The following is a 15,742-nucleotide window of genomic DNA, read 5'->3' as shown; positions in this document are numbered from 1 at the left end:
TGGTTGGAGCATTGGCCTGCTAAACCCAGGGTTGTGAGTTCAATCCTTGAGGGGGCCATTTAGGGATCTGGGGCAAAAAAAAAAAAATTGGGGACTGGCCCTGCTTTGAGCAGGGGGTTGGACAAGATGACCTCCTGAGGTCCCTTCCAACCCTGATATTCTATGATTCTAACTCAGTTGCCTGTCACTAGCACTAGCCAGTGGCAGCTGCTTCAGAGAAAGGAGGAAGAAAACCTGCAGCAGGTGGTTCTGAGATAACTAGCCCGTAGAAGTTTTCTCCTGACCCCCATTAGCTAATAATGGCTTATACCCTAATGCTTGACATTTCGTATCCCTTCCACAACTCCAAGGGCTTGTGTAAAAAGGAAGGTAGTTTCTGTTAGATTGTTTATTAAATAGATATAATTAAACTGGTACAAAAGATGGTTTCAGTGGCTTACCCCAGTTCTTAATGGAATGAAGTAAGCCACTCTTAAATCAAAATAAGTGTCCCCGCAGCTTTTCACGTCTAAAGTTAAAACACTGCAACTTTCTCATGTGGCCAACCCCTATTTATTCCCCTTTCCTTACTCTAAACCCTAGACCAATGGTTCTCAACCTGTGGTCCCGGGATCCCTGGGGGTCTGCAGACTATGTCTAAGGGCTCTGCAAAAGGTTGTCATTCCCATAGACCAGTGGTTTTCAGCCTGTGGACCTCTGGGGATCCGCAGACTGTCTAAGATTTCCAAAGAAATCCCCACCTCCATTTGAAATTTTTTAGGTTGAGAATCACTGCACTAGACCTCAACAGGCCACTGAATATTAGCTGCAGAGACAGTACCAGGTGTGCACCTTACAGGGCCTGGGGGTGCCATTTTTCCAGTGTTCAGAGTAATTGAAATACACTTAGTGACTGGCTTAGTTTAAGCGTGAGAGTCCTGTTGGGAGAAGTAGTTGAGCTTCCTGTATGAAACTGGCCAAGATCTCTTGTGATGCATCTTTGGTTCTCCTTTCGTTTGCTCTCAGCCTGACAGGCCTCAGCCCAGTGCACGCACCCACACCAACTATCTGTTATTTCTAAAGTAACCAAGTTCTGTGCCTCCCCAATCCCAGGAACAATAAATATCCAAAGCCAAAAAGAAATTTCTTCAGGCAGCGGCTCACAGCTTTGAATTATTAGTGCTGTCTGCTAAAAAAATTAATAGTTTCTTTCCTGGGGAATAATTCTTTATGTTCCAGGTCTTTCTTTCTGAGCAGCGGAGGAGTTGGAGTTTATGGGGGCCAACAGTCAAGAATAAAAAGAAATAAAAAATATGGTCTTAGGTCAAAGCCTGGTTTAGTTTGTGGTCAAAAGAATGTATCTGGTGGAGGTTTATTATTAGAGTCAAAGCTTGCAGAGCGAGGCAATGGTTTTGGGGAATGGCCTTTGTATAAATTAGAGGTGAATTGATATGGAAATGTAATACAACTTTATTTTGCATAGGGTCTCAAAATGCTTTACAGAGAGAAATGACACACTGCAGAAAAAAAGAGACCGAAGCAAGAAAGGTAGCAAGGCTCTCGCAGGTGGTACAAGCTGCAGAGAAGAAGGTTCCTGCTCAGATGCTGGTAAAACTGCAGTGGTGCTAGATGAGTGGGGAGGGGAGTTGAGTGAGACAGTCCATGAGGCAGGGTTTAAAAAAACCAAGGGGCAGTTCTGATTGGCTCAGCACCACAGGTGTGATCAAACGGTGCAACTCAGTGACTCAGGATGTCACTGAGACCCAAAACTTAGCAAGATTTTAAAAGGGATTGGATATTTATACAGGTAAAAAGATTATCCAGAGTTAATGTTAAACTTTGGAAGGGGATATTAAATCCCATGCTGCAGGGCTCAAGCCAAATTCTTAACCATCCAATCCCTAGTAGTTTCCTGCACTTTTGTAGCATCTGGTACTGGCCACTGACAGAGACAGGCTACTGGGCTAACGAGTCCCCTGGTCTGATCCTGTCTAGCTGTTCCTATGTTCCTCAAGGTTCTATGATACAGAGAAGGAAATGTCAGTTGATCAATGTTGTAAATATATTAGGGATTGGCAGGACCGTGGTTTTGCATCTCATCTGTATGATCGCACCACACAGCAGTGTGGTTGTGGCTACACAGAGCTCCCTAATGCCATGCAGGTTGGGTTGAGTGTTAAAATCCCACAGAGCTTTTGCAAGCATTAGCAGCATTAATGTTGCTCTCCTGGTCAAATTCCAACTTTAGTTGTACTCTGTGTCTCTGCCATTTCATTTGGGTATGAGATTCTTCTGCATTGTTCTACACTCCAATTTTGCAATATGCAGTTAAACAGCTGCCACATACCAGTCCAGAGGTGGGTGAATTTCAGTGATGGGCAAATAGTTCTTAATCTGTAACCTTTATATCAATTTGTAAGGTACTTTAGTAGCCCTAATGGTTGAATGGTGCTTTAAAGAAATCCTGCTATTAAATAATTTAAACATCTGAAGTCAGAAGCATAATGTTTACTTTATATGTCTTTAAGAGTTGTCATAATCCATAAGATTGGTTATATAAAGCGTTCCCAGGTGTCCCTACAAAAACATAGTGAAGGGCTCCATGCCTGCAAGTGTGAGCATACTTCTGCTTACTCCTTTCCTGAGATCAGCCAGTCTGTGGAAATTTACGAGGGTCTCTCTACCCTGTGTGCTGTTCTGTGCTGATTCCTGTTCTCAGGATCCTTATGAAAACTTCCCATGCTCTGGCAGGTCCCACATATACAGCAGACAGGGTCATGGGGGCGAGGGAGACGAGTTGCAGTGGGGAAGCACCATGTAAACTCACCACAATCCAAAACCCAGCTGGGGGAGGTCAAAATTTGTGGCTGCCAAACAGCTTGACAGTGTCCCTTTAAGGGATCATAAAGCAAAACTTGGCGTTTTCATCCCCAGTGCACTGGGGTGCGTGGCCACAGAGCGCCTGTGCATGACCCCTCCAGATTAGCCAGATGGCAGAGGGAAGCAGCTACTAGAAATCCAATATGTTTGCAAGTATCATAAACCCCCTTGGTATAACCATCAGCCAGTGAACTACGGCCTCTTTCTGTGGCTGGGCTTGGCTCCTCATCCCTCTTAGTTATGTCTTCGTTGAATGGACTCCAGCTGGAATGGCACAAACGGCGGCTTTCTCCTCCAGCGGGAGTGTGATAGCCAAACAGAATGTGGTGTGAGCTCATTGCTGCTGCACGGATTCACCCTATCCCAGCCAGCGCCTCCAGAAGAACCAGGTAGTGTCTTCTCATCTGCCTCAGTCTTGCTGGGCCCCCTTACCTATGGGCACTGCTGTGATCAGTAAGAACACTACTTTGCATTGCCACAGTTCCAGCCATCCAGGGCTCGCAACATGCTCTCCCTGCTATGGTGACGTTAGCCCCATAACGCTCCTGTGTGAGAGACCAGGGTGTTTTACAGGTGGGGAAACTGAGGCCCGGCCTTTTGTCCTAGCTCAGACAGCAATGAAGTGACAGAGCCAGAAGGAGAACCCAGATTCCCCAGTCCCTTTTCTTTAGACTCAAGGCCACCCTTCTCCCTAAAGGTGCCAGTCCTATTTACTAAAGGAACAGAGAGGAGCCAAGTCCAGCAGCTCCCTTCACTTCACTGACATGGATGGAGGGGCAGTGCCTGCTACCTTCCCTTAACCAACAGAGACCCCTCCCACCCCTCAGCTTTCTGATCATCCATCTGCCTTGGCTGGTTCTTCCCTTGGTCTGCCTTGCCCCTGCAGGTTCCTTTCTCACGGGGTCAAAGACCTGGCATTAGGGGACGGTGGCTGGAGTGAAGTATCATCCTTGATACTGTGCATCCTGACAGACATCTGCATGCTACACTGCTCATCTACCATGGTGACGGGTGAAACAGCAATCCCGCTAGGCTGAGATGGAGACAGCAGGCAGATGGGTTTGGTGGCTGCTGGGGCCTGGACAGCATGGCGTACAGAGCCAGGACAACGCAGAAACCGTGGTGCCGTCATTGTCTGGATTGATCTCCGGAGTAGCTAAAGATACGAGTCTCCAGAAGCTCTAGCTCTGGCCATACACCGAGGGCAGGAAGAGACTGACCCAGCAAAGTCTTCCATCTTGTGGGTGGCTGTTTGGCTACTCCCCTCACTCACCATTCCCAGCAGTCTGAGGTTTCCTCCTTCCCCTCACCGCTCCCCCGTCTCTTCTCCTTCAACCTCGGACAGAAGAGGCCAGTTACCAGGAAAACTCATTAGGGTCCCAGCGGGGTAATAACTCTTTGGGTTTTATTGAGAGGAAATAAAATACTATAAATATGATGTTTCACCAGATACCCCCTCCTGCCCCAACACAGCTGCTAAATCAAGTGAGTCCACCTAGAAAGGACCTTTTTCCTTTGTGAAGCCGGCAGGGTGCCCCGAGGCACGAGCGAGGAGGTGAACTGCGCTGTGTGGCTGTTTGGTTTTTAAATCACCAGCTAGCAGCAAAGCCGTTACGTTCCTGGGGTGCATTCTTACATGGATCTAGCTCTCCACAGGCAGCCAAGGCCTGTGATCAGCGCTAGGTTGGCAACTGGCTGCAGATCCACTCTGGCAGTAAAGTTAAGACTCCTGCATCCTATGGAGCTGAGACAGGTGAGTAATACTCATCACCCTGGATTCCTAGAGCACTGCCTGGATGGGTCTTAAAGTCCTTTACAGGCTTTGCTACTGGCTAGCATCTTTACTAGCTACAAACTGTTGACCTGAATATAGAAACCTTCACCCGCTCCTCCCACCCAACCCCACCCTATTCCTGGAAACTTCTGCTGGAGTCCTGCATGCAGGTTTTGCCAGGATCAGGCTCTGTATATACAGTAATTACTGTATTTATCACTGAGGTCCAGCCTTCCAGCCACTTCTGTGGCAGAACACAGCAGCTGTTTTAACAGCATCAGTAATAATACCCTGGGGGATGTTCCGGGAAATTGAAAGGTGGCAAACTCAACTGCCAAAAGGAAATACTTTTGACATGATGTGTATTTAGACTTTGGAACTCAAGGCCACTGGACGTTGTTGAGGCCAAGAATTTAGCTTTGAAGTGGGATGCTTATATGGATAACAAGAGTATCCAGCGTTATAACAGTCAATGCTAACAGGAGGGGGAAGTTTTGGCAGGGATAGAAAACCTCACGCTTTCAAGCATTCAGATGAGACTTTAATGGGGTTCTGGGCCAGATTAACTTACATCTGCTACTGTGGGGTTTCTGTCCCTTTCTCTGAAATATCAGGTACTGCCCCCTATTGAAAACTGGTTACTGGGCTAGATGGAGCTTGGGTCTGTTCCAGTCTGGCAAGTCCTACGTTCTTATATAGAGCTGCTCAGCTGCAGGTTTGTAAAACGAAAAGCTTCACCACCACTCTGGTGTAATAGGTGAGTTATACCTCCGCTTTACACCTGGAGAAACTTAGGCATGGACCAATGTTATGGTCCATCTGAGGCTGCTCATGGAATCTGTGGCAGAACCAGGATTAGTACATAGGACTGTTTTTTAGACCAACTCAATTGTGTCCTTCCTGGTGAAAGGTTTAGTGTAGGAAGTACCGACAACATTATCCAAATGAATCTTAGGAAGGCAGTTCCCCAATGCAGAATCTGACCAGAGCAAGCCGCTGCCTGGATACTTCTGTGCCTCACGCATACTGTTAGTACAACTATATTAATCGTAGGTTTCAGAGTAGCAGCCATAGAATCATAAAATATCAGGGTTGGAGGGGACCTCAGGAGGTCATCTAGTCCAACCCCCTGCTCAAAGCAGGACCGATCCCCGAAGTGAGCTGTAGCTCACGAAAGCTTATGCTCAAATAAATTGGTTAGTCTCTGAGGTGCCACAAGTCCTCCTTTTATATTAATAGTGTGTCTTAAGCTATGCTGTCGAGTAGACCTGCAATTGAAACGGGACGTGCTCAGCCAGTATACAGAATAAATAGAAGGTTTTATAGTGTTTCTTTAACTCTGTACAGAGAGAGAGAGAGGTGATGGGGAGCTGTGGCAGGAGCTTGGTGCGAGCTCTACAGGGAAGCAAGGGAAAACAATATGGCCTGGTAGACAGAGGTTTTGGACTGGGAATTGGTCCTGCTTCGAGCAGGGGGTTGGACTAGATGACCTTCTGGGATCCCTTCCAACCCTGATATTCTATGATTCTATGACTGACACTTGGGAGACCCAGCTTCTATTCTTGGGTTGGCCACTGGGGTGATCGTGGGCAAGTCACTTAACCATCTGGTGCCTCAATTTCCCCACCTGTAAAATGGGAATAACGATGCTTACCTTCAAAGTGCTTTGAGATCTACAGATGAAAAGCACTCTGTGAGAGCTAGATATTATTACTGTTTTCAGTGTCATGATCTATGGCCTCTGTCCATCTTAAATAGGAGTTTATTCAAGAAAATAGTGACACGCTTCCCCGCAGCTTGAGTCTCTGCTTTGTTTACCAGGGACAACCCCTTGCCTAGAACTGTGCACCACGCTGTGTCATGGAGTGGTTGGACAGCATACTGCACGGAAACACTGCTGCACGCACCATGCACCAAGGACTGAAAACCATTTAAACCTGCACGAAGCACACTTTTCCCTCCGGACCTTTCCCCTTGTTCTGAGGCCAAGCCTGTTTTCCTTTGTTTGCATTTAGCTGCATGTGTGTGTTCTGTGAGTTCCCTCTCCTCATGTCTCCTGCGTCTGTACCAGCCGTGCTCAAAAAGTGACTTTTCAACCCCTCAGAACTTCCTTTTGAACTTTGATCCCCTACCCAAGGAAAAGAGACTCCGTCCAGGCCAAATTTCAATTCACAGAATCATCGAATATCCCTGTTGGAAGGAGCCTCAGGAGGTCATCTAGTCCAGCCCCCTGCCCAAAGCAGGACCAACCCGACTAAATCATCCCAGCCAGGGCTTTGTCAAGCCTGACCTTAAAAACTTCAAAGGAAGGAGATTCCACCACCTAAGTCTTTAAGGTGGGGACTCTGAGGCACAGAGCACATTCAAATGGGGCATTTATATGGAGAATGGCAACATCTATTTTGATATTTATGTTTGTAGCTATCAATCACATTTGAATGTGTCTTATCAAACAGAACGCACTCTCCCCTATGAAACTCTGTACGCATTTTAAGCCAATCTTTAACTAGTAGAGGTCAGGATGAGGTCTAATGTTGAGACGCTGGGGGGCAAATTTGCTCCTGAGGGGCTCTCAGACCCTCCAGGCACCTGGCCCGGAGCTGTGTAAGGTGGGATGTGCTGGACAATCTGGGTGTTGGATCTGGCCTGTCCCCCATGAACGGCTACACATACATTCCTGCTGGGCCGGAGCCAAAGCGGGAAACTTTCAGCCCAAAGACTGAACGTGTTGGACGTTTGTGAAGATGGGGCGAAAGGGCTTGGGGCGAAAGCTAAAATGCCTCCCTCGTGAGGTCTGGGGCCTGTGACCGATGTTTAGCATAAGCGTCTTGTGCCGTGGCCGGGCGGTAAACCCAGCCGCCTTCCCTGGGCCCGAGCGAAACGGGGAGGAAACAGCCCAGGTCCCTGCCGAGCCCGGCTCGGCGAGCTGGGCCTTGGGAGGCGCCCCCAGGGCTGGGCTCGCTGGGACCTGGCGCTGCTCCTGCCTCGCCCCTGTTTGGCCCCCCGCTGCAGCTGTGGGTGGCTGCCGGCGCGGCGAGGGCTGAGACCCCCCGGCTGGCTGGCTGGGGGTCCCCCGAGAACGGCGCCCTGGCTGCTTTGTGCTGGGGCGGGCAGGCGCCTCCCCGGAGGAGGCGGCGGCGGCACCGGGGGCCTCCCCGGCTCGGCGCGGGGCGGGCCAGGGCACAGGGAGGAAGCGGGCGGCTCCTCGGGCTCTGGGCAGGGCCGATCCGATCCGCCCCGCCTTCCGCACCCGTCCCTTCCCCAGCCCGGCCTTCCACTGCAGCCATGGCCGCCTTCCTGGAGCCGGAGAGCCGGGCGGCCGGGGCCGGGGCCGGGCTCTGTCTCGGCAACTTCGTCTTCGGTGAGCCGGGCCGGGCTGGGGAGCGCACACGCGGGGGGCTGGGGCCGCTGGGAGGGGGGCGGGGAGCGCACACGTGGGGGGCAGGGGCCGCTGGGAGGGGGGCGGGGAGCGCACACGCGGGGGGCTGGGGCCGCTGGGGGGGGCGGGGAGCGCACACGTGGGGGGCTGGGGCCGCTGGGGGGGGGCGGGGAGCGCACACGTGGGGGGCTGGGGCTGCTGGGGGGGGGAGCGCACACGTGGGGGGCAGGGGCCGCTGGGAGGGGGGCGGGGAGCGCACACGTGGGGGGGCAGGGGCCGCTGGGGGGGGCGGGGAGCGCACACGCGGGGGGCAGGGGCCGCTAGGAGGGGGGCGGGGAGCGCACACGCGGGGGGCAGGGGCCGCTAGGAGGGGGGCGGGGAGCGCACACGCGGGGGGCAGGGGCCGCTAGGAGGGGGGGTGGGGAGCGCACACGCGGGGGGCAGGGGCCGCTAGGAGGGGGGCGGGGAGCGCACACGCGGGGGGCAGGGGCCGCTAGGAGGGGGGCGGGGAGCGCACACGCGGGGGGCTGGGGCCGCTAGGAGGGGGGCGGGGAGCGCACACGTGGGGGGCAGGGGCAGCTAGGAGGGGGGCGGGGAGCGCACACGTGGGGGGCAGGGGCCGCTAGGAGGGGGGCGGGGAGCGCACACGCGGGGGGCTGGGGCCGCTAGGAGGGGGGCGGGGAGCGCACACGTGGGGCTCTGGGGCCGCTGGGGGGGGAGCGCACACGTGGGGGGCTGGGGCCGCTAGGAGGGGGGTGGGGAGCCCACACGTGGGGGGCTGGGGCCGCTAGGAGGGGGGTGGGGAGCCGAGGCTCGGGAGCGCACACGCGGGGGGCTGGGGCCGCTAGGAGGGGGGCGGGGAGCGCACACGCGGGGGGCTGGGGCCGCTAGGAGGGGGGTGGGGAGCCGAGGCTCGGGAGCGCACACGTGGGGGGCAGGGGCCGCTGGGAGGGGGGCGGGGAGCGCACACGTGGGGGGCAGGGGCCGCTGGGAGGGGGCGGGGAGCGCACACGTGGGGGGCTGGGGCCGCTAGGAGGGGGGGGGGAGCGCACACGCGGGGGGCTGGGGCCGCTAGGAGGGGGGGGGAGCGCACACGCGGGGGGCTGGGGCCGCTAGGAGGGGGGTGGGGAGCCGAGGCTCGGGAGCGCACACGCGGGGGGCTGGGGCCGCTAGGAGGGGGGTGGGGAGCCGAGGCTCGGGAGCGCACACGTGGGGGGCAGGGGCCGCTAGGAGGGGGGCGGGGAGCGCACACGCGGGGGGCAGGGGCCGCTGGGAGGGGGGCGGGGAGCGCACACGCGGGGGGCTGGGGCCGCTAGAAGGGGGGTGGGGAGCGCACACGTGGGGGGCTGGGGCCGCTGGGAGGGGGGCGGGGAGCGCACACGTGGGGGGCAGGGGCCGCTGGGAGGGGGGCGGGGAGCGCACACGTGGGGGGCAGGGGCCGCTGGGAGGTGGGCGGGGAGCGCACACGCGGGGGGCAGGGGCAGCTAGGAGGGGGGCGGGGAGCGCACACGCGGGGGGCAGGGGCCGCTAGGAGGGGGGGTGGGGAGCGCACACGCGGGGGGCAGGGGCCGCTAGGAGGGGGGCGGGGAGCGCACACGCGGGGGGCAGGGGCCGCTAGGAGGGGGGCGGGGAGCGCACACGCGGGGGGCTGGGGCCGCTAGGAGGGGGGCGGGGAGCGCACACGCGGGGGGCTGGGGCCGCTAGGAGGGGGGTGGGGAGCGCACACGCGGGGGGCTGGGGCCGCTAGGAGGGGGGTGGGGAGCCGAGGCTCGGGAGCGCACACGCGGGGGGCTGGGGCCGCTAGGAGGGGGGCGGGGAGCGCACACGTGGGGGGCTGGGGCCGCTAGGAGGGGGGGGGAGCGCACACGCGGGGGGGGGGCAGACGTGGGGAGTTGGCCTGAGGCTGGGAGCCCAGGTGTCGGGGGAGAAGCTCTGGGTCTCTGTGTGTTTGGGGGGAGGCAGGGAATCGGAGTTGGGGGGCGGGGAGGAGTTGGGGCAGTTTTCCCTCAAACTTTTCCCACCCATGTGTGGAATTAATTTGATGTGCGCTAATAAGGAGATGAGGTGGGGCACCTCACTGCACCTAACAAAATCCATGTGGTGGGGGTGGGGCTGAGGGGTTCGCAGTGTGGGAGGGGGCTGAGGGTTGGGGTGTGAGGGCTCCAGCTGGAGGTGCAGGCTCTGGGGTGGGGCCGGGGATGAGGGGCAGAGGTGTGGGGGTCCGAGCTGGGGGAGGGCTGCACGTGGGGCTGGGCCACGCTGCGTTGCTGTGGCAAGCTGGGGGCCGGGGGCAGGATGCCCCCTCCTCTGGCCTTGGCCGGTCCCCCGGTGGGTTCCCTGGGCCCCTGCACTGCGTAAATAGGCTACACAGCTTACAGGCAATTTAGGTGGGGGTGGTGTATTTAGGGTGGGGCAGGGAAGGCAGCAGGTCAGGGTGGGGAAGGGGGGAGTGTTTGGGGGCAGGGAGGACTGGGGGTTCGTGGAGGCTGGGGTATAGAGGGAGGCCTGGCTGGGGACACGCTGTGATGGGCCCCACGGGGCAGGGGAGGGATCCAGCTGAGATGGAGGAACTGGGGGGCCAGGCTGCCCTGCCGGTACGCTTGCCCTTAGCTATGAGAGCTCAGGTACCGGGTGGTGCCTTTCTCCAGCTGCTCCCGGCCCCACGATGGCTGTTCGCTCCCTCCCCGATAGCTGGGGGGCTCCCCGCAGCCCGCTGGCCCGTTATCTCATTGCAGCCAAGCGCTGGGGAGGGGCTCTGGAGGTGCCCCACATGGCGAACCTGCTGGGAGCTATTTGGAGCAGGAGCCCGGCACTGGGGTGCTGCTGGCCCAGAGCCACGCAGAGCACTGGGTGCAGTGCATTGCGGCAGCTCTCGTCGCCTAAAGGAGGCCCAGTGCCACCCTTCCCGGCTGTGCCGACGGGCTGGGGCTCCTTCTCAGACCACTGGAATGCAGCTGGCTCTGGGGTGACTCACAGCCAGCCTCCAGCTAGAGCCGCAGGAGGGAACGTAGGGCGGCCAGAGCTGGGGATTCAGCGCGGCCCTAGTGTCTCCCCATGGATCTTTAGGGGGAAGTACCCAGCTCCTTCGGTTTTATTGACTCCTCACGTGGATTCCCCAGGCTGCGAGTTGACGGGCAGCACCAGATCCTACACCTTTAAGGTGGATGAAGATGACGACTCTGAGCACATCCTGGCCCTGTCTATGGTAAGAGGGAACCCTGGCTCTGAGGACAGGGCTCATGTCGCTTACCTTCTCTGGCTGGCTTCTGTGCTGTCCTTCCCTCTCCCCGGCCCGGGTCCCGCTCGGGCTCGGCAGCATGCAGCCGCGGCTTCTGGTGGAGGCAGGACGTGGGACGAACGCAGCTCACATTCAGGCCCTGCCTCTTGTACAGCAGAGGTGGGCTGCCGCTCAGCCAGAGCGGGCCGCCACGGGCAGCTCACGGCATCATCTTCCCCTTACACCGGATCCTGCAGAGCGCCGGCGGTCCGGAGAGAGCGGTGCAAGCGGGGAAACCATGTCACTCTAGGGCAGGGGTGGGCAAACTTTTTGGTCTGAGGGCCACAGCAGGGTGCGAAACTGTATGGAGGGCCAGGTAGGGAAGGCTGTGCCCCCCCCAAACAGCCTGGCCCCTGCCCCCTATCTGCCACTTCCCACCCCGACTGTCCCCCTCAGAACCCCTGACCCATCCAACCCCCCCAGCTCCTTGTCCCCTAACCGCCCCCCAGTACCCCACCCCCATCCAACCCCCCCGTTGACTGTCCTCCCCCCCCAGAACCCCCGACCCATCCAACCCCCCTGCTCCTTGTCCCCTGACCACCCCCTCCCAGACCCACTGCCCCAACCCCCCCAGCTGTCCCGCACCCTATCCACATCCTCGCTCCCTGACAGGCCCTCCGGGACTCCCACGCCCTATCCAGCCGCCCCTGTTCCCCTTTCCCTGACTGCCCCCCCTGGAGTTCCTGACCCTTATCCAACCCCCCCCCTTCCACCCCCGGCACCTTTACCATGCCACTCAGAGTGGCAGGACTGGCGGCCAGCGATGAGCTGATGCTGTGGGGGAGAGGGGACAGCAGGGGAGGGGCCGGGGGCGAGCCTCCCTGGCCGGGAGCTCAGGGGCTGGGCAGGACGGTCCCGCAGGCCGTAGTTTGCCCACCTCTGCTCTAGGGAGCTGGGGGGAGCAGTCTGCTTGATTTATCTGCGCCCCTCGTTCCTAGGGCATGTTTCAACCCCCCTGGGGCATGTGCTCGTGGTTAGAGCAAGCTCAGCGCCTGGGTTCTGTTCTGAGCTCTGCCTGTATGTTCCTGTCCGCCCTTGGGCAAGTCACGTCGCCGAGGAATTGCCAGGCTGGCAGCGTCTCTGCTCCAGCGTCCTGTCTGTCGACAGATGTCAGCACCAGCTTCTTCAGGAGAAGGTGCACGAAGCCCTTAGTGGACTGTGAGGGAATAACTGCCGCTGAGGGAAGTCCCTAGCTAACGCAGTCAGTGGTGGGCTCGTGCCCTGGTGCAGCAGGGTTCGGTGTCCCAGAGACAAGCCTATCCACTGTCATGGTGGCTGCTTGCACCATCCATGCACTGGTCTGATCCTGGGGCTGGACCCTGATTTGCAGGTTGTGATAAGTTGATTCAGGCACAAGCCGTCCTTTGCAGTCAGACCCTGGTTGGATGCCCCGTCTCCCCCTGAGGTGGCCACCCCATTAACCCCTCGCTCTGGTCCCTTCCAGGTCTGCCTTACGGGCGGCGCAAAGGACGAATGCAACGTGGTGGAAGTTGTGGGGCGTAACCGTCAGAACCAGGAGATTGCTGTGCCGGTGGCCAATCTGAAGCTGTCGTGCCAGCCCGTGGTAAGAGGGCCCCCTGGGGCGATCCCTGCCGGGGCTGGGGATGTGGGGATTTGTGTAAGCCTTGGGTGTGTTCTCTGGCCTTTTACCCAGCATGCCTGGTTGTGCTCACTGTGGCCCTCTGCTTTACAGAATCGGACCTGCTCAGCTGTTTGTGTATGACCCCACAGAGGAGATAAACCCAAATGCTGCTGCAGCGGGTGGGAATCCCCTTCCCCTCCAGTGGGGCAGCAGGGTGGTTTTGCAGCCCCAAGCCCTGGTTTAGCTGGTGGCTGGGCTGCCTGTCTGCATCAGAGGAGAGCTTGACCCAGGACCGAGCTGGGGAGTGGGGAGCCCAGGGCTGGGTTAGCAGGGGGCTGGCGGCTGGGATTGAGAGGCACCGGTAGGGCTGTGCGTGTGGGAACTTGCCTGACTTCAGTGTTCTTTCCCTGCACCGTGGTTCCTCGCTCACTGAAATTCATCCCGCCCTTAATGCCGTGGCTGCAGGGTGCCCGCCCTGACTGGCTGCGCTGCCCCCTCAGGCGCTGCGGGAGCCTGGGCAGGAAGCACCACGTGGTTCGGGGCCAGCCCAGAGCCCTTCCTTGCAGTGGGGGAGCCCCAGGCTCAGGCCCTGCCGCTGACTCCGCTGCTTCTCGCTGTCTCTTCGCAGCTGAGCCTGGACAACTTCCCGCTCCAGCCACCTGTGACCTTCCACCTGAAATCCGGCTCCGGCCCCGTGCGCCTCACCGGGCGGCACCAGATCAGTAAGGAGCTGGGGGGGTGCCGGGCGCGGAAGAGGACGCGGCCCAGGAGGAAATGCCGACTGGGGGCTCTGTCCAGGTGGCTGGTTCCTTCGGGAGAGGCCGGGGGGCGGAGAGAGGGAGGAATCTGCTGCCTGCGGAGAGGTCACTGCCCGAGTAGGGCTGCGTCTGCAGAGGAGAGTCTGATGCCCGAGTGCTGTTATTTGCCCCAACCAGCTCCCGCTCCGCCTGGCTGGGCGCGTGGGTCAGTTGAGCGGCTGGCCCCATAACCGTGCCCCAGAGCTGCCCCCTGGGCTGCCCACTGAGCACTCAGGGGCTTGGGCTGGTTGCATGGTGTCATTGGCAGCTGGCCCTGGCCCCTCACTTCCCACCCCGTGGGTGCGTCTCCGCTGTGGGCAGCGAGGAGGTCGGGGGTAGCAGAGCCGGGAGAATGGGGAGGGGAGAGGGTGCCCCGGTGTGGGAAAGGCCCAGCGCATAGAGAGCGTGACAAGGAAGGGGCCTGTCTGTGTGTCCCAGTGCACAGGAGGGCACTGTCTGAGGAAGAGGAGAGTGAGGAGGAGGAGGAGGAAGAGCTCGCCCCCGTCATGCCAGCCAAGAAGCAGCAAAGGAGACAGTAGCTGAGAGGTACAGGGGATGGGGGCCTGGCTGGGATGGGGGGGACCCTGCACCTAGCTGCTGGGGGAGCTGTGCAGCGTGGGTGGCCTTGTGAGGCCCCCATGTTCCTGGCCCGGGAAGCGGCTTCCGGCAGGGGTTGGGCTGCTCCCAGAGACCCGATGGAAGAGCTCATTAGGGGGGTGAGGAGGGGGAACCTTTCAGCCCCTTCCACTGAGGGGTTGCAGTCGGGTGAGCTCTGGCTGAGCTCTGGTTCAAGGCCCCAAGAGCCCCCTGCCCTGAATGGAAGCAGAGGCTGGCCCTGCGTGGTGGGGGTGAAGGGGGCAGCAGCTGCCGGTCTCACCTCTGTCTTTGTCCCCAGGCGCTGCCCTGCCTCCGACTGGAGCCCTCCCCGGACGGCTGTTCTCCTGGGACCTCTCTGGTTTACGTGTCAATTCGCTGTTTGTTCCTGTCGGGTTTTTGGGGGGCTCCCTCCCATTAAGGGGATGCACTGGGGTGAGCCCTGCCCCCGCACAGGGCCATGGAGGGCTGATACTGGGGAGATGCATGGGGCCCTGAGTGTGCTGGGGGTGCTCTGCTCTGGGCACTGAGATCCCCAGCGCCTGGAGGCGAGCCTGCAAAGCCGTTGGTGTCCGATGCTCTGCCAACCCTGCGCCCCAGCTCTGTTGCTCAGTAGAGGGAGTTTCTGGGGCTTGTTCCCTATTTCCGTACACTGTGCGAACCAGCCCTTTGGTTGGTCCGTCTGGGCCCCTGCTCTGTTGCACCCTCTGAGATGCCAGGCTGCTGTCTGCCAAGGGACGTTAGGCCTGGGCTGGGAGAGAGCAGCTGGAGTGCTGGGTTTCACAGGCTGATTCTGGTCCGTTTCGCCTTGCAGTTCTGGGGCGCTGGCCCTGCGGTGCTGGCGGGGGCCTGGTGCTGAGTGGGGCGGTGGCATCTCTCCCCCCGTTTCTATTCATTGAGGGGGGAGGGTTAAGCCCTTTTTTTAATATTCGCTGCCTTTACACATGGAAGTTTTAGAGGGAACCTCGTCACCACCCCCCAAAATCCAGGGCTCCTTTCCCCAGTGCAATACCCCGGGTGAGCCGGGTGTGCACATGGCACCTTTGACCTTGGCATCCGAGATCCGGCTCTGGTGCTGGGGCCTCGTCCGGGTGTCACCGGGTCGTGCTGGGTCTGGGCTGCCTTTGAGTCCCCTCTTGCCCCCGCTGGACAGTGGTTCGTTCCCCAGCCAAACCCCATCTCTGTAAAGGGATATTTACACCTTGCAATAAACGTTTCCGATTGGGTGTCAACTGCGCCGTTGGTGTGGGCTGGGATTGGCTATCTCGCCGTGACGCTCCGCCCCTTCCCTCCCCCGCCTGCTGCAGGGTCTGCCCTGGCAGAGCCACATGCTTGGCTTTCCCGACACCTGCTTGTTGTGTCCTCGCTCAGTGGAGACGCCAGGCTGCTCCTGGCTTGGCCCCGGGGCTCCCCGCAGGGTCCCGTGTCCTTCCTCCAGGCATGGCCTGTGCCCGCAGCCTCCAAGACCTGCGGCCGGGCG

At 58.9% G+C, this 15,742-nt stretch overlaps 1 protein-coding gene across 1 annotated transcript; it reads left to right on the top strand.

Moving 5' to 3' along the window:
- The first annotated feature begins 7,694 nt into the window (after positions 1-7,694).
- NPM3 (nucleophosmin/nucleoplasmin 3) lies at positions 7,695-15,494 on the top strand. Its single transcript, XM_084633304.1, has 6 exons — positions 7,695-7,994; positions 11,132-11,217; positions 12,734-12,853; positions 13,500-13,593; positions 14,107-14,214; positions 14,564-15,494. The coding sequence occupies exons 1-5, from the start codon at positions 7,919-7,921 to the stop codon at positions 14,205-14,207; spliced, it is 477 nt and encodes a 158-aa protein (XP_084489430.1). The 5' UTR covers positions 7,695-7,918; the 3' UTR covers positions 14,208-14,214; positions 14,564-15,494.
- Positions 15,495-15,742: the final 248 nt, after the last annotated feature.

Source organism: Lepidochelys olivacea (genome assembly GCF_965140295.1).
Source record: "Lepidochelys olivacea isolate rLepOli2 genome assembly, chromosome: 7".
NCBI lineage: Eukaryota > Metazoa > Chordata > Testudines > Cheloniidae > Lepidochelys > Lepidochelys olivacea.
Note: the sequence above shows the minus strand (reverse complement) of the source record. Positions and strands in the feature narration are given on the sequence as shown.